Raw genomic sequence first — 17,774 nt, 5'->3', positions numbered from 1 at the left:
TTTTTTCATCAGATTATGGATTATAAAATTTTATAGTATAATTTGGTTTGTGAATAGTAAGAATAAGCTTTTATATTAGAGCTGTTTGTTTTTATTTTTACTTTTAGGTTAGAATCCATAATTAAAATAAAAATAAATATGACCTAAGTATCTCGTTGACAATATCTATTAACAAGATTGTTAATGAGAATTAAGCATTATCTTTGATGGTTAGTAAGGTGGTTCTACCTCATACCCACTGGAGATGAAACATCATGTTTTCTCCTTATATATCTCACTAAGCAATATTATTTAGTGTTAGGTGACGTATGTGGTGATTTTATTAATCTCTAAGCTCTACATCTCCGGTGTTTAGTAAGTGTTGTGTGAGTGTGTGTATAGTGGTATGAGTGTGTATGTATACCCGTCAATTGTAGTTTAAAAAATACTGTTAAGAGTTCCAATGGTCACTGACATCCGGACCCATCTGCCAGAGAGACAAACTATATGATCGGTCCCACCTAACAGAGAGACAATTCGTCTCGTTACATACAGCAGAAGATTCCAACACGACCCTCTCCAGGCCAGACTCCAGTGCCCGCCGAACACGTGACTCCAGCCAATGAGAGCGCTCCACGTCACGCCGCAGCGGTTCGTATAAAAATCCCTCCACCCCACCGCCGGCGGCGGCGACCACCAGGTACCAGCCCACCGCGGCTGCACCCACCTCGAGGCCTCGAACAGCGAACTAGTCGCGAACCACCTCACCGATCCCCGAACCGCCCCTCCCATGGACGTCCGCCGCAGGTCCGCGGCGGCCGCTGCCAGGGACCCGCCTCGGCAGCCGCCGGCACCTGCTGCTGCGGCGCCGGCGCCGGCGGAGCCGACGAAGGAACTGGTCCTCCGGCCGCCGAATCTGGGCGTAGTCGCTGTGGCGATGGTGCTCTTCCTCGCGCCCTTCTCGTACCTCGCGTTCGTGCACTACCCCCTGGATGCCGATCTGCGGCGATCCATCCTCATCTGCGGTGCCATGAGCCTTGGCGGCTTCTTCGTCGCGCTTCGGTTCATCCCAGTCGCTGCCCGCTACCTCCTCCGCCGCCGTATGTTCGGCTACGACATCAACAAGAGGGGCTTGCCTCTGGGCGAAATTCAAGTGTGAGTGCGCAAGTACATTTTACAACAGGTGTTTTATGTGGTCTATGTTTTTACATTCCTGTTGCAGATGCGATTGCTCTAGGAGTAGATTTAACTCGATTACAGTGTTTGGCTTCAGGACCTAGGTTTTGCTGGTTTACTGTTGCAAATATTGCAGCTTCAGGGACGGGGATTTTAACTTTGAGGAACGAGGAATGGGAGCTTGTTACATTGGCACTTGTTAGTTGTTACGATTCATGGTGGGTACTAGGAATATGAATCACAGTACAACACTAACTGTCACTAGAAGTGGTTTCAGCTCGATCGAAGTCAATGCATTGGGGGTTAAACAGCATAGTTGCAGAAGCTAAACTAGCTGGTTTTGTTCGGTTCTAGTGCATGATTTGGAAATTATTGTTTAAAAAATATATTGTTTAAAAAAGGTGCATAATTTGGAAATTAGATGTTGCTCTTTGGTCTTTGCACAAAATATTTAGCAGGATCTGACTATAGATATAAACATGTTAGTTGGCATTCTTGTTTGTCTAAACGTTGTATTTGTTTTGCAGGCCTGAGGCACTAGGGCTTGTTGTTGGAATTGTCTACTTGGTCATTGCAATTCTATTTCAACATTTCAACTACGCAGCAGACTCCATGGTATGTTGCGACTAGCAATATTTTTGGCATTCACAAACTGTCTTATGTCCTGAAACACGCGTCACATATACTTTTGTTGACTTCTTGTTGCAGTGGCTTGTTGAATATAATGCAGCATTAGCATCAGTCTGCTTTATGATTCTTCTTGGATTTATTGATGATGTTCTTGATGTTCCATGGAGAGTGTATGTTGCTTGTTAGACTGTCTTTCAGTTCACTTAAATAGTGATGTGCTATCACTGTTGCATTGCTGATCAATTGATTTTGGAATTGCCTATATGGAAACAGGAAATTGCTGCTGCCCACAATTGCAGCACTTCCTTTGTTGATGGCATATGCTGGTGGTACTTCCATCATTATTCCAAAGCCTATAACCCATTATGTTGGAGTAGCAGTTTTGGAGCTAGGTATGTGCATAAGCTTAAAACATGTAAATGGCTTTTGAAGGTGAATATTTACTATTTGGTTGTTGCACAATGATGGTTTTTTTACTGTTGTTAAACAATCAGGAGATATTTTACTATAAAATACTATTGTGCAGTTATTTGCCATTAGCTCTTGATCATAACTCATAAGAATGTAATAGTCTGTGATTATGTGCATGAGCACCAGATTGTATCAAGTCTAGCGACTATCATGCTTACCTGTTGGTGCTGTTTTATTGTGTTCCTCATTTGTGGGCTGAGGTCCCCTGTAAGTCTCTAGCTTTTCCATTGTCCAAAATAAGCCCTCAACTTCGGATCTTGGTTCAAATGAGTCACTCCCCACAGGCCATGAAACTAAACTTTATGCTATTTTAAACAGAAGGCTTTTGCGAGATAGTGTTTAGAGTCTTTTGGAGATTTGTGAATTGTTGAGAAGTCAACTACGGTTGACTTCTTTATTGGGAACACAGATTCAACGCTTATGATCTCGTGCAAGTCTATCACTTATATTCGTAAGAGGCTCACAACTTGATTGTTCACATTTTGATTGTTTATGATATTTTGTGTCGATCGTGCATGATAATTTTTTAATAGTGTAAGGATGTTTTTTCCTTATTGGCGACAATGTTTTATGCTTGATGTGTGGATGTTGACTGCTAGACATACTAGATAATAATCTGCTTTCAGTGCTTGTTTTAGTGAACTTTTCTTTTAATTTTTCTATTGCACATTTACTTATTTGCTTTTGCTCATAAGATCTACTACGATCTCTACTCTGTAGATGAACCCTGTTTTATATTCTATAATCAGAAGCTATCATGTGCACTAACCTTTCGTTTCCTTCGGCATGCAGGTTCATTGTACAAGCTATTCATGCTCTTGTTAGCAGTCTTTTGTACAAACTCAATAAATATACATGCTGGCCTGAATGGTCTTGAAGTTGGGCAGACAGTTGTTATATCTGCTGCGGTATGAACAAAATATATTCCTTGTGAGAAGTACACGAATCTTGAATACCACCCATCTCCTGATAATGTATAACATTTTCCAGGTTTTGATACATAATGTAATGCGCATAGGATCTTCTAAAGACGTTGAAATCCAGCAAGCTCATGAATTCTCTATTTATCTTGTCCTGCCTTTCCTAACCACGTCATTAGCTCTGCTAGCCTTTAACTGGTAAGGACCTTGAGAAGCACACTAGATCTGTTCAAATGAGATCTTTTTTTGCCCTTTTTATTTTGAGAAAGCATCATGTGTACATGTATCCATCAGGTATCCTTCATCTGTTTTTGTTGGTGATACCTACACCTATTTTGCTGGAATGGCTTTGGCTGTGGTGGGAATTTTGGGACATTTCAGGTAAACATCCTCAATTATCTCCCACAAGCTTCGTTACTTTAATATTTATCAGTCAAGAATACCAAGTCAGCTCATTCTGCATTTGACTGTTTATGATGTGGAATGATATGCAACTAGAAGTCTGCTTTCTGCAGTCAACTGCTTCCTTGTTCAAGTCACATGTGCATAAAAGACTTTCCCCTATGTTTCTTTCTTCGTTTTTTGTTTTTTTCACTAATCTTTTTCTGCATCTGAATTAGTGAAGTGAGTAAAAGATTTACATGGGGAAAGCAGTTAGTTTTTTTCCTGGGAGAGGGGAGTTTGTTGTGGATTATATCCAGCTGATTACTGGATGTATTTTACATCTAGTTTCTAACATTTAGTATGTTGCTTGTTTATAACCTCCTGGGTTCATATCTTATAAATTTATATATTTTTATCACCTACCTGAGTAGGGTGGATGTGTGGGGTCGAAAAAACTATCTTGGCTGTGAACCCAAACTTGTGCAATACTTTTTATGTGCATCCATCTGACATGTATAGCATTAGCATATGCTAGTTGTACATACAGTTTGCTTTGCCCATTATTATTGATTGTAGCTACAGCTGATTAGTAACTCTTTTGAGTTTGCAGCGAGACGTTATTGCTCTTCTTTTTACCTCAAGTTCTCAATTTCTTGTGCTCAGTCCCACAGGTCCGGAGAAATCCTTTTCATTTCATTTCTTTATTTTTCACTTCATTGAGATACTTTCCTTTTTAGCTGATTAGGTCCTTGATATGCTTACACTTTGGATTGATGTCTTTATTTGCTACAGCTCTTTCACTTCGTTCCTTGCCCAAGACATAGGTTGCCGAGGTACTTTTGTATTGCTTTGACCTGGAACCATCAAGTAAACTTATTATAACATGATTCTTGACGAAGTTTCTCAAATGTGCTTCCATCCTAGGTTTGATCCTCAAACAGGTCTGTTGACTGGTACCAAAGATGGGAATCTAGTTAATATATTCCTTAGGCTATTTGGAAGATGCTCAGAGCAGGCCCTTTGCATAAGGCTCCTTATTTTTCAGGTAGATTCAAAACGCATTCTTGCTGCATACTACTATTTCACTTTGTTGCAAATTTGCTTCTTGAATCTTGACTTCCGCAGATCCTGTGAACTTGTTGACTCTGTGTTGATTATTCAGTTATGCTGCAAAGATGTCATCTTCATTGATATTAGCAAAATTCTTATTTGGAAACCAGACCAAGGGCTAAATTATTTTCTAGCAGCAACAACATTTAAGAAAGAACTAAGTTAAGTAGTCACTTAGGTTGACCTTGGTCAAATCAGAACTCGGCCCAACTATTGACAACCTTCTTGGAGCGCACATCAATCCAAATCAGCAGAGTTTTCTATTATATGTCGCTGACACTAGCTATGCGCTTGCCGAATATGGTGCTCTCACATATGGCGAAATTAACAGACTTTGGCTTAGATGTACCAAATGCGATCATGCAATACCAGTGTCAAGGGTTTTCGTGGTTCATGATAATATTGCATGGAATTAGCTGCTATTAACGCTCAACAGATGTCCCTAGTTATTGCACAGACATGCCAGGACTCAAAGAAACATCAACAATAATTATTTCAACTAGACTTGTGCTTTGGATAATTAGAATATCTGCATAGTGGGTGTTTTGAACTGGCCGGTCTTACGGAAGCAACTGCTAGAAATCTCAACTCGAATTCCCATACATGACGAGGTAGAAATCTCAACTCGAATTCCCATACATCGTCATGTTCAGTCACATGAACACTATGTTAATGTTTGGATACTAAGAACTAAGAAGAGCACGACCCTTTTTTCATTGACATTGTGCGTGCATTTTCATTTTGGGATAATAACCCCACGTCTTCATGTCTGGCAGGCTCTGTCATGCATATTCTGCTTCTGGCTAAGGTACATGCTTACCGGATGGTACAAATGATCACCTGCAAAAGATGTCTTCCAGTTGCTTCTAATGGCTGTTGTTTTCCTCGACATATATGTAGACTAACCGCCCAAATTTTCCAATACTGGTGAAAGAGCGTATTGCTATTCACGCAGTTGCTTCCTCTATCTTTAGTCTTGGGATTTGTCTCCTTTACCTTTTTGTGCTAACTGACTACAGTCTACAGTTTCTGATTTTGTAATTATGTACGATGGCATCAAGGAAGTTTGCTTTCCTGCAAGGTTATACGCCTGTAGTCTGTACGCCATTGTTTTTTAAAAAATCTTTTGAATTATAATGAGAATGTTTGTGTATATTTATGTATCACGAGTCCCATTTTTCTCTCGATGTCTCGACGGGATTTCAATTTTGTTTTACATTTTTTTCACCAGCGAAAAGACCTAAATTTGTGAAAATTCGTTGAAATTTCAGTTATTTTTCTTCTCTGCTTTATGAGTTTCGCATGTCAGTGAAAAGAAATTTTGGAATTAGATATTTTGTTCCTCTTTGAAAATTTCAAAATTCGTAAAATTAAAATTTAATCCTCTCGAGCATACGATCTATGCAACTCCGTTACAACCAGGTGTTTCGGGGAATATGAATATTAGCAGGTGATGTTTCGACCCGTCAAATACTATCTTTAGAAGCTTAATCAGAGTGGAGCTTTTAATCCCACGTCAAATACTGGGACTGCGCGTCTCGCGCCCGGCCACCCTTCCTTCCCTCCTCGATCGTGCGGCTGCACCACGGTTTCGCGCGCCAACGAGACCAACATGCTGAGCTCGTCGGCGTCGAGGCGGGAGGCCGCGGCGGCTAGGACGGCCAAGAGCGGCGAGCTCCCCAAGTCCGCGGCCATCTCCTGGAAGGACGTCGCGGCCACCGCCAAGAGCGGCGAGCTTTCCAAGGCGGTGGCTGCCGTCAGGGAGCCCGCGGCCGTGCACCAGGAGGGGTGGATGGTGCGCTACGGCCGGCGGAAGATCGGCAGGTCCTTCTTCCACACGCGCTACTTCGTGCTGGAGAGCAGGCTGCTCGCCTACTACAAGAAGAAGCCCAAGGACAACATGGTATTTGCTGCTTAATTGCCTTTGCCTTCGAAATTTCCATAGTCGCTTAGTTAGGGTTGTTCTTACGGGAATTTCGAACCTCCCAACAATTTCGATTTTGGATGCCCCAATGTGACAATGTGGGTTGCCAGCGACTACAATTTCAATTCGGTAACACGTTCAGCGCTCCGTGTTTCTGACCTGGGAGCCTGTCGTGTTTGCTGGTGGATCATCCATGCAAAGCAAAGTGGTGATCCGTTGAACATGATAATGTTATTCATATTTTGCCAGTTAATTATGTTTCAATAATGCTGATTAATTCATTTTTTAAGTTTGTGGTTTTGTAGATTTTCCCTTTTTTATCTGCCTTCTTGCTATACTATTTGCCATTTTCTTCTGAGATGAATTAATTCTGCATGATTTCCCAACATATTAAGCTTCGTTCTACCTAAATTCCAATAGCACAAAAGCCCCTTCTGATGTTTGATAACTTGGTGGAATTTGTGGATGTGCATCCAGGTGCCGCTCAAGTCTCTGCTAATAGATGGGAATTGCAGGGTGGAGGATAGAGGGCTCAAAACACATCATGGTCAAGTGAGTTTGCTCTCCACTTTCGTCTGTCAGCTTAAATTCTGAATGTAGTGTTCAATGATCATCTTGAATGTAGATCATACTGTATCATGAAAGCTTAATAGATGTTAGTTTTTTCCTTTTCTTTCTCTTGCAAAGAAAATGAAATATGCCATAAATATCTAACATATATGAGTCCCTCTTCATGTATGACTAACTGATTACAGGAAAAGGCCCACTCCCATTTCAGCTTTTATACTTGCAGGATCCAGCAACAACCAAGCAATTTAAAATTTAAACTGTTCTTTTTCAATGACTATAATAGGGTACAGCCGTACAGGCCTTTGGCTAATCTGCATGATGCATCTGACTAAGTGTTCCATGGACATGTGATTTTTCTACTCTCCTTGGCAACCACAGCTGGATTTTCATGTTGTTATTCTCATCTCTCCCTTGGATTTTTCTTTTCAGATGATTTACGTCCTGTGCATTTATAACCAGAAAGAAAAGGAGCATCAAATCACGGTTTGTTCTAACGCTTCAACCCTTGAACAGAACCACAATACTTCCTGATTTATCTAGCTTCAATTCACAAGTAAATTCAATTCACAGATGGGTGCATATGATATTGAAGATGCGCTGGCCTGGAAAAACAAGATAGAGCTCATCATTGTTCAGGTGTAGTAAGTCTGTTTTAACCAGTTTTTACAAATACGACACAATTGCTTTAAACATGTCTGAAAAAAGGCTTGAATTTAAACTGCCCTTTTCAATTTATTTTCAGATTGATTAAGAAGTATATGATACTGACATACTGTGTTAATTTGATAATTAAATAGCAGGCAGTATTGTTGTACAATACATCACAGTGTCAGGATGTGATATGTGCTATTTAGACCCCCTAGCTCATTGCACATAGGCATTTGATTACTGTCTTCACAAAATTTGCAGCTTGAATTAAGCTGAGCAGGCACTGAATGGACCACTAAGCACTCTATCTCAACTCATTTTGGATTGTAGAAAATATGCAAAATCAAGAGCAAAAAATTTGCATGTAGTTTTAACGCAACACATACTGTAACACTTTCTTGCAGCAACCAGACTCTATGACAGCTAAACACCATAAGGCGTTTGCTACAATGGACTTTGACATGGAACTTGGAGGGCAGTTTTCATTCTCGGATCGTGACAGTGCGTAAGTGGCATTCCACCTCTCAGAGTATCTTGCATGAGTGAGGCGTTTCACTGAATTGGCTACAAACTTTATTACTAATGTAGAGCTGAAGACGAAGAGGAACGCCCTACTTTGACTCGCAGGACAACTATAGGGAACGGTACGAAGTTACATTAACTAATCTATGTGAAGTAAAGTACTGATTCACAACACTTATTTTCATTTTTGCATGTTACAAAATTCACCATGTCATCTGTGGTGTTAGGTCCCCCCGATTCAATACATGATTGGACCAAAGAGGCTGAAATTGGTCTGTCCAATCAGAATGACCCCAATCAAGTTTACTCCAAGAAGAATTGGCGACTACTTAGATGCCAAAATGGCAAGTCTGTGTTCCTCTCCTTAGGTCATTAATCCTTGGAGGATTATTGGAAGTTGGGGTCGCTTACTGGTTTCTCATTAGCAGGATTGCGCATATTTGAAGAACTTCTGGAAGTTGAATACCTTGTATGTTCCATCTGTAACGCTTTTAAAAAAATTGTATAGCATCTGAAAATTCTGAAGCTGGGGACAACATATTACTTTGATGCCATGTAGGCAAGAAGCTGTAGCCGAGCTATGAGGGCTGTTGGTGTAGTGGAAGCCACATGTGAAGCCATATTTGGGATGGTGATGAGCATGGATGTAACAAGATATGAGTAAACGTCTCGTCCTTCAACTTTGATGCTTTCCTTTATACAAATATTGAACATTGACCTCGTTGATCTTTCTTCTCTATTTAGGTGGGACTGTAGCTTTCGCCACGGTAGTTTAGTTGAAGAGGTTGATGGTCACACTGCAATACTATATCATAGATTGCAGCTGCATTGGTGTCCAATGTAACTACAATTCTCACAGATTGACAAGTTCTCAACTTCTCATCATTTGCTTTTGCCTCCGATTGTTCTCAATGAACCTTCCATCTAAATGAACATGCAGGTTAGTCTGGCCTCGGGATCTATGCTATGTTCGGTATTGGCGGCGTAATGATGATGGAAGCTACGGTAAATTGTTGAATTGTTATTTTTTCCTGCCACCTTTATTGTCTATAGTGCCTTCTTTTTGACACTATGTCTACACACACAGTTGTGCTATTTCGATCTACAGAGCACTCAAACTGTAGCGGGCAGCGAGGATTTGTGAGGGCTTTTATTGAAAGTAATTTCCCATGGGCCCATATTAAGTTCTGCATCCACCTTTACAAGACACTACACATAAACAAAAATGTCAATTTTGATTCCTTTTCTTTTTCTGAAATTTGTCCTAGTTCAGGTGGAGGGTTCAAGATTTGTCCTCTCAAGTATCGCAATGGAAGACCCCGTACTCAGGTTCAACACCTTATGCAGATTGACCTGAAGGGATGGGTCCTGAATTACTCTCCTTCCTTTCAGTATCATTCTTTGCTGCAGATACTGAATTGTGTTGCTGGTACAGAAATATTGTTTTTCTTATGCCATAACAATTGACAACTTCATATTTAGTACACAAGAACAAATTAAGTTTGTTAAATTGACCACTCGGTCCTATTGTCCCACCAATTCATTCTGGTCTTTATGGCTCTATTTACATTTACTCCCAGGGCTGCGTGAATATTTTGCACAAACAGATGATAAAATCCATATAACTCCAAGGATTCCTGCAATGGAGAGCATGGTTGATGCGGCTTCATCACAAAAGGATCAGAAGCTTCAAAAAGTTGACTCCAAGACTAAACCAGAAGATAAAGGACAAGCAGAAAATAAAAACATGGGAACGATTGATGAAGAATCGGATGAGGATGAGGAGTATCAAGTTCCTCAAGCTAATATAGAGGTGTTAAATGACCTTGACCACATTATGAGCAAACAATTCATGAACGCTTAACTTCCTACAGGTTTTACATGTTTTCTCGCTTCATACTAAACCTTGATCAAAACCCATCTACAGGATTGCCCTAATAAGTCTGACAATGAAGCTAAACACACAGGTTTGATTTCCTTTTTCATTATATTCCTGCTTTCTCTTATCTGTCGATGTCAATTTCCAGGGCAGTTCTTCTTATTTTTTCTATAACCGCGGTAGCTGTGTCATTATGACAGATGAGTCTCCAGAAAATATAGATTTTTCTTGCTTTTCTGGGATTCTCCATCGTGATGCAGAAGAGAAAAGCCGCAACTGTTGGACAGTACCAGATAGCAAGATTTTTAAAGTTCGTAGCAAGAACTTCCCGCATGACAAATCAAAGGTCTAAATCTTCCAATTTGTGTTTTATTACTTTTCAAGCATGTCAGATAATATCAAGAATCTTAACATGCTAATATCCAAGTTACAGATACCTGCAGCAAGTTATCTCATGGAGCTTGCAGCCATTGACTGGTTTAAGGACACCAAGCGTATGGATAATGTTGCCAGGCAACAAAGTTGTGTTGCTCAGGTAACCAAAAGGCTGGCCTACTTTCTTATTCTATTCTTTTACAGTTGCTGTTATTTTTGTAATTTTAATTTCAGTCTATTGCACTAATACTGCAAAACAATCACGATCCAACTTATAATACATAATTACTAATCATATGTGTTGCCAATTTCTATGGACAATGCATGTGGTTAGCTCAAAATATTTCTTGCTTGTCTGCATGAAGAGCTGCAGCTATCATAATTCAGTGCTTGTTGAGTTGTGCTCCAATTCTTTTCAAAAACAATTAGTAAAATGAGCACATTAAAGTAGATTGGCTTAATGCACAATGGTTTCTTCTTCTTTTTTTCTTCTCAAATCATCATCTGAATATGGCCACATCAGAATTCATGTTCGCTTCTGTTTGAAGTAGTATAGAATCAAATCCTATCCTCATTCCCCTTTCTTTTACTGCTTTTATAGGTTGCTGCCAAGAAAGGGATGCATACATTTGTTGCCAACATACAGGTAAGTTGGTATTCCTTAAGAATTTTTTTCAATCTTTATATATCCATTTGAAATATTTTGGTGACGTTTTTCCTCTTGTAGATTCCTGGATCAACTCATTATAGCCTGGTCATGTATTTTGTCACGAGTTCCTTGAAAAAGGGATCATTACTGCAGCGCTTCTTTGATGGTGATGATGACTTCCGCAATAGCAGACTGAAGCTTTTACCATCCGTACCTAAGGTCTTTTCTCACACGGTAGTTATGTAGGGTGCAAAAGTAGTTTTGTATTCTTTGACTTCAAAAAGGAAAAAAATTCTTCAGGGCTCTTGGATAGTGCGGCAGAGTGTTGGCAGCACCCCTTGTTTGCTGGGAAAGGCTGTTGATTGTAGCTACGTACGAGGTCCTGGCTATCTGGAGGTAAGTCATATAACGTTATACTTGAAATATTTCCAATACATTGCTTATGCTTTCATCCTTGTTTTGTGTAAAAAGGTTAATCGAGGTGATATGTGTAGGCTAATCCAAATAGTCTGGGTGTTACAGTTAGAAGTGACATGTCTTGGTCATTTGTGAATAAGGCAATGCATCTCAGCGTGTTGTTTTTGCAGGTGGACATTGACATTGGTTCTTCTGCAGTAGCAAATGGAGTTTTGGGCCTGGTGTTTGGTGTTGTCACAACATTAGTGGTTGATATGGCTTTCCTAATACAGGTAAGACACTCCCCCAAATAAATGGCCTTTTTCTACCTCGTTAATCTTTTTTTACACGGCCTGATGAACTTTTGTTTTCACTGAATAATAATAATAATACATTTCAATCTTTCATGGATCTTGGTAAGACAAAAAGAATCTGTCCCTATCAAAGAACAGATTTTCTCCTATCGATGTCTCATGTATGCATGGATCTCACTTCTGATTGCTAGTCTGCTATTACTTGTACCTTTAGGCAAACACATATGATGAGCTCCCGGAGCAAGTTATAGGCGCAGCTCGGCTGGCTCATGTGGAACCGGCTACAGCAGTAGTTCCTGACCTTGAAAACAACATTGACAGCAACAAAGATAACAACAGCAGCAGCAACGACGATAACAACAACACTACGTCCTCGGAGGATGATTTGTCAAAGAAAACCAACTGATTTGGCCTTTCTTTGAGGACTTGGATAAGCAACACATATTATTTGATTCTTTTTCTCTCTCTTTGTAAGCTCCATTCGTTCTCAAGTACTGCACCAACTTGCAGTCTGGCAGTTGATCTCCACGAGCTCCTATAATTGGGTTCATAACTGGAGACATCAATCTTTTCCTTTACAGTTCATTCTTAAACTCTCTTTTTTCTTTTCTTTTCAGTCCAGTTCTGGAGGCGATTCAGTGTACATGTTAGCAGAGTCATACTCTCTGATGAATACGCTCGACTGTCTAACTACAGTATCTGTCATGGATCGCATGCCAATTCAAACCAGCAGAGTGGCACACACCAAAGGGGGAAATATAAAATGGTCAACAGACACCTTCTTCGTGCGATTCAAAGGGGAAAAAAGCTACATCTATCATCTATGTCTATTGACAGCTTACACACGGAGCAACTGTACAGAAAAGAACATTAACAGAGCGATTTGATTCGGGGGAAAAGGAAATATAAAATGATCAACAACGGTTATCGTTGGTCTTGGCTTGTGCGTACCCAAGGAGAGTGAGACGCACTCTCACAATGCAGGTATCTTCCTCGAAGGACCAGCCCGATTCGTCGTAGACATACCCAGGCATTCTCAAGAAGTGGCCGTGGGATTGTCCTGCCACAAACACATTGGTATCTGCCTCAACCCAAAAGAAAAAAAGAGGAAAAAATCTAGTTCAGAACAAGAGAAAAGTGCTGGTCAAACTTTTAGCAGCAGCAAGGCACCAGGGAGAAAAAAAGGCCTTACATGCATCGCAAAACTCATAGCCGCCAGCTAAACCTTTGACATGGAACTGGTAACTCACGGTCAACGACTTCTTCAGTCCCGTCGTTGAGTCAAGGCTCAAAAAGAGCATCACGTCGTTGTGATTGCGAGAGCCAAAGTGATTTCTATGCAGGTAGATGGACCTGCAAGCACAGGTACACACCCAAAGGTAGTTAGAGGAGAGAGCCTTTTGAAAGTTCATTTTCACTCGCTGTGTGTGTGTGTGTGTGTGTGTGTGTGTGTGTGTGTGTGTGTGTGTGTGAGAGAGAGAGAGAGAGAGAGAGAGAGAGAGAGAGAGAGAGAGAGAGAGAGAGAGAGAGAGAGAGAGAGAGAGAGAGAGAGAGAGAGAGAGAGAGCATATATACCAGCGACATCCAGCAGCATCAAACTCTTCCCGACGAAAACAATGACGCTCTATGGTAGAAAAGTTTCTGACGGTCCATGTATGGTCATGGTTAACATGCCTATGGTGCACCAGGAGAGACTCTTTCTTCACTCGGAAGAACGAAACTCTCAGCAGCTTGATCCCCAGTGTGCAGCTTCCATCGATCAGGAAGCCGTTGGAAGGGTCCATGAATGTGTCGGAAGCAATGAAATCCTTGAAGCCCCACTTGCCATCACGGTCGGCAAAAGCGTTGATAGCTTGCAACGCAGAATTTACAAGGTGATGGCAATCAGAAACACTTATATATCCGGAAATTTGCAGTGAAATATGATGGCAAGCAGGAATTCAGGAATAATCTGATGCACTTACCAGATCGTGGCCAGTCCTGACGGCCGTCGCTTTGATTGAAGAGAGTGATTACATATGTCAGCCTTACTTCTGCATCTGGCTGTGGCTGGCCACACGGAACATCTCTTAGACGATGCAGTCTCACGCTGACGCTTGTCTCATCATAAGAACACGATAATTCCCTGCAACGCAGTTTAGTTAACAATTAACATTCATTAATGAACTGGTACGAGAATCAAAACGCAGCGTCAGTGAAATAATACTCTTTGTCTTAAACTGAGATCATACCATTCCAGACCCTTTGCCTTAAACTGAGATCGAAAGTTTTCATCCTCCCGATAGGATGACAGGCCTTCAACTCGCCAGATGTAGTCAAAGGAACCATTGTCTTCCATGCATGACCATTGAAATCAAGAGCAGGTAAGTATTTCCCTCTCAAAAAGCAAAACATATCTTTTTTTCCCATTCTTTCTTTCAATGCCATGCATGGCGCAGCGACTGACTGAATATATTCGTAGCATCTAAACTGCAGAAGATCGAAGGCGTATATATATACCTGTGTCATCTTGAGCCCCATGATTTGCTGCTGCGTGGTATTCTTCTACGGGGATACCAACCACTTCACCAGAACTGTTCGCTACAGTTCCTATTACCACGTAACCATTGAGTGCTCTGAGCAGTTCATGAAGTTGTGGATTAACATCTGCCGACCTACAAATTAAAGTTACAAAATAGCATCACCAACGATGGCCACGTACGTCTGTCGGAGTCTCGATGGATCGGAGTAGCTACCGCTCTTGCGTAGTCGGGTGATGATGGCTCGAAGCAGCAGCGCCCATTATTGACGATCTCCTCGATGCCTTCCCTTTTCTTCTTCTTCTCGATCAAACGAAACCTAGCTATGAATCGTCGATGCCTCCGTTTCCGTCCTGATATCCCCGGCCAGGGGGCAACGTTGCATTGCGAGCGCCCAAGTTCGTTTACAGTTCGTCTCTCCTTTTCCGTATCGGTCCATGCATGTTGCGTCGTTGCGCAGCTGCTGGAACTGTGTTCGAGCCCATGCATGTTACGCCTCTCTCTCTCCCCATTGAAGAGATTCTACTTGAACAAATTCAATGATACGGATATGTCGAGATTAATCTGTTATTAGCTAAAGTGCTCATGTGTTGTAACAAAAATACAAATATTAGACGTAATAACATCAGTCATAAACTCTAAGGTATGAAGATATTTGATTTCAGATAGGATCCGAAAAAGGATAAGTAGATTGTCCATTATTTTTCCTCCTAGTTTTTTTATTTATTTTTATTAGTAAAATAAGTCCTATATCTGTGGCCGGTAACGAGGTAGAGAGGCTGGAGGACGATGGTGGATAACAAAAGTAGATAAATTATTCAAATTTTAGAGATTTTATTAGATAAGAGGAGAGTAGAAGAAAATATGATATGAGAACTAACTCGTGGTTTATATAGTAGAGATTTTCGAGCAATTGGTCACAGTCATTTATCCTTGTACATCGAATAAATTGATGATTTGTTATTGAAAAGGTTGACCTTTTAATTCTAATGTCGCTCATGTCAATAAACTATGGAGTCATCTAAGTCAATAATTATAGATCAGAGTGAAAAGTAAGCGAAATCACTCCTTCACCATGCCAAAAAAAATCAATTGGTACATCAAGCAAACGTTTCGGAGCAAGACCGTTCTGTTGATTGGGCCGGTCCCAGTTGGCCCACTTTCACATCCTCTAACATTGCTAAAGCAATGTCACCGATGAACAGTAGCGGTGATATTAACCCTTTGTCAATCGTTAGATCTGAAGCAGATGTACCTAATTATTTGCTACAGTAAAGTAATATACAGTAAAATCGCTATAGTATTATGCTACAGTAGAATCGTTCTAGGTAAATAATGTCATGTTACTGTTTATCCAGAGTTAAATCAATGTTCATTCTGATGATATTGCTTCGTAATATCAGAGGATACGAGTCCCTCAGGTTGGGGGCAAATCCTCTCTCAGTCTCTCTCTCGAAGGGGAAAAAAATCAGATTGAGGGCAATTATCTTGTTTTTTCTAGGGTTTGCAGGTTAGGGCAAAAAAGAACTCTTTCTTCAAGGTTTTGCATGCGAGGATGAATTCGGAGAAGGAGCAGGAGACTGAGGTACTGTTTTTTTTTTTTCTTTCTCCCTCCTGCCCCCGTCGTTTCATCTCAGTATTCCCCTTGGTCGGCGTCGTGTAACCTGATGATGATGCTTCGTTTCCAGGACGCTCATGCCGTGGGGAGGTGCCCGAACTGCGGCTACGGCGCAAGGCTGAAGAAGGTGGTGCCGTCAAGACGCCGGCAAGGCCCCGCGGAAGGAGACTGCGTAAGACATTAAAAAAAGTCCCCTTTTTTAGAGTATTTCGTGAGTGCCGGGCTACCTGCTGCCCCTAGTTCTGCACCATTGTAGTTGAGACCGTTACCAGGGGGAGTGAAATTTTGAGAGGGAAAACAAGTAGCAAGAACAAGAAAATGCCTATGACCTAACTAGTAAATCATGTTTCAACGAACTAGTAACTCAAGAGCAGGGCTCAGGGTTTCCTTCTAAAGCTCTTCCTGATTCTTCTTTTTAAACAATTTGACTAGTTTACCCATACTTTCTGTTGGGATTGTTGGATGATGTTTAGCTTGCATAAGTATGTGTTGATATGCCCATCGCTGATGGTTTATGATAATTGTTGATATATAAGTTTTGTGGGATATTTAGGTCAGGTAGCCTTTTATATTGATCATACGCAAAATCCCTTATGCAATACAGATTTTGCATTATCGTCCGTTGAACCAAATAGAATATTTACTTATGCTATTCTCTTTTCAGTATGTAGGGTTATGAATCCTATTTATTTTCAATTATAATATTTTTGTTTCCTGGGAGTGTTAGACAATCCTGATTTTGTTGTAGAGCGTTTCCACTATAACCAGGTAAAGATGATTCTTGTTTAGATGTGTTTTGACTTGTTCATTGAGCGAACTGGATCAAATATCTCCTTTTCTAATGTATATGGTCTCCAATTGCAAATGTAAGTCCTTATAAACTGGTGCACCGGAATTAAGGTGATTGATAAGATGACCTTGTTGCCCCTCAATCCTTACCATGGGGAAGCGGAGAGCCCATTTGTTAATTAGACTAGCATTTAAACAAGAGTGTAATATGAAGAAAAGAAAAGAAAAATGTGCCTCAAAATCGTAAAAGGATTTTATGTCTGGAACAAAGATGAAGATGCTAAAAGAACTCATATTTGCAATTTGAGGTAGTACGTTATATATAAGGCCTGTTAAAGTTTATGCATGTGGTGTTATTTGGACTTGAATGACGGCATTTGCTATTTTTATGCAGATTTCTCTATTGATGCGTGCTTTAGCAGTTGTTGCGATGTTAATCTGGTTAATTAATTGTGTGACAAAGATGTATATTAATCTTGGACCTGAAAGGCGATGGATCTTCTACTTCGTGGTGATAGAGGGCATAGCTGTTATGGTTGGAGGTGGTCTGTTTCTATTTTGGAATACTGATGATGAAGATTAAACGTATTTCTTATTTCAACTTAGGCCATATTTGGAATGCAGGAGTTTTTCCCGGTTTTTGCAGGAACCGAATTCCTACATGCAACGTAGGCCCTTATTGTCTTAATGTATGTATTTTGCTATTTGGTAAGGTGTTGTATAGGAACAGTGCACTTTGATAAGTCATGGTTCAACTTATGGTGTTTATGTGAATGTTGCTATCCATAAGATTTAGTTCCTCTGAATGTTGACAGATGGCATTCCTGTTGTTGGAACCGCATGTTAATGTGGGGATGTATGCAAATGTGTGCATCAGCCTTGCGGCCTCGGTAGCGTCTGC

General features: G+C 40.7%; 3 protein-coding genes across 3 annotated transcripts; all 3 read left to right on the top strand.

Annotated features, from left to right (window-relative positions):
- The first annotated feature begins 546 nt into the window (after window positions 1-546).
- Window positions 547-5,833, top strand: LOC133890629 (uncharacterized). The gene is made up of 11 exons (XM_062331095.1): window positions 547-1,134; window positions 1,683-1,770; window positions 1,864-1,955; window positions 2,059-2,177; window positions 3,049-3,164; window positions 3,247-3,374; window positions 3,471-3,557; window positions 4,171-4,231; window positions 4,353-4,393; window positions 4,485-4,605; window positions 5,447-5,833. Exons 1-11 carry the CDS (start codon window positions 770-772, stop codon window positions 5,504-5,506), a joined length of 1,278 nt encoding a protein of 425 aa, XP_062187079.1. The 5' UTR covers window positions 547-769; the 3' UTR covers window positions 5,507-5,833.
- Window positions 5,834-5,957: 124 nt separating this feature from the next.
- On the top strand, window positions 5,958-12,513 carry LOC133890628 (protein ENHANCED DISEASE RESISTANCE 2-like). Its single transcript, XM_062331094.1, has 22 exons — window positions 5,958-6,573; window positions 7,072-7,146; window positions 7,594-7,647; window positions 7,735-7,800; window positions 8,217-8,317; window positions 8,401-8,456; window positions 8,562-8,678; window positions 8,763-8,803; window positions 8,894-8,994; window positions 9,079-9,174; window positions 9,275-9,339; window positions 9,422-9,493; window positions 9,608-9,763; window positions 9,915-10,147; window positions 10,262-10,301; window positions 10,414-10,559; window positions 10,647-10,748; window positions 11,190-11,234; window positions 11,316-11,456; window positions 11,538-11,633; window positions 11,825-11,926; window positions 12,162-12,513. The coding sequence occupies exons 1-22, from the start codon at window positions 6,283-6,285 to the stop codon at window positions 12,351-12,353; spliced, it is 2,388 nt and encodes a 795-aa protein (XP_062187078.1). The 5' UTR covers window positions 5,958-6,282; the 3' UTR covers window positions 12,354-12,513.
- A 3,398-nt stretch (window positions 12,514-15,911) lies between these two features.
- On the top strand, window positions 15,912-17,657 carry LOC133891324 (uncharacterized). The gene is made up of 3 exons (XM_062332043.1): window positions 15,912-16,051; window positions 16,155-16,256; window positions 17,268-17,657. Exons 1-3 carry the CDS (start codon window positions 16,022-16,024, stop codon window positions 17,454-17,456), a joined length of 321 nt encoding a protein of 106 aa, XP_062188027.1. The 5' UTR covers window positions 15,912-16,021; the 3' UTR covers window positions 17,457-17,657.
- The last annotated feature ends 117 nt before the right edge of the window (window positions 17,658-17,774 follow it).

This window comes from Phragmites australis, chromosome 14, assembly GCF_958298935.1.
Source record: "Phragmites australis chromosome 14, lpPhrAust1.1, whole genome shotgun sequence".
Classification (NCBI taxonomy): Eukaryota; Viridiplantae; Streptophyta; class Magnoliopsida; order Poales; family Poaceae; genus Phragmites; species Phragmites australis.
The sequence above is the reverse complement of the archived record's forward strand: the minus strand, read 5'-3'. Positions and strand labels throughout refer to the sequence as shown.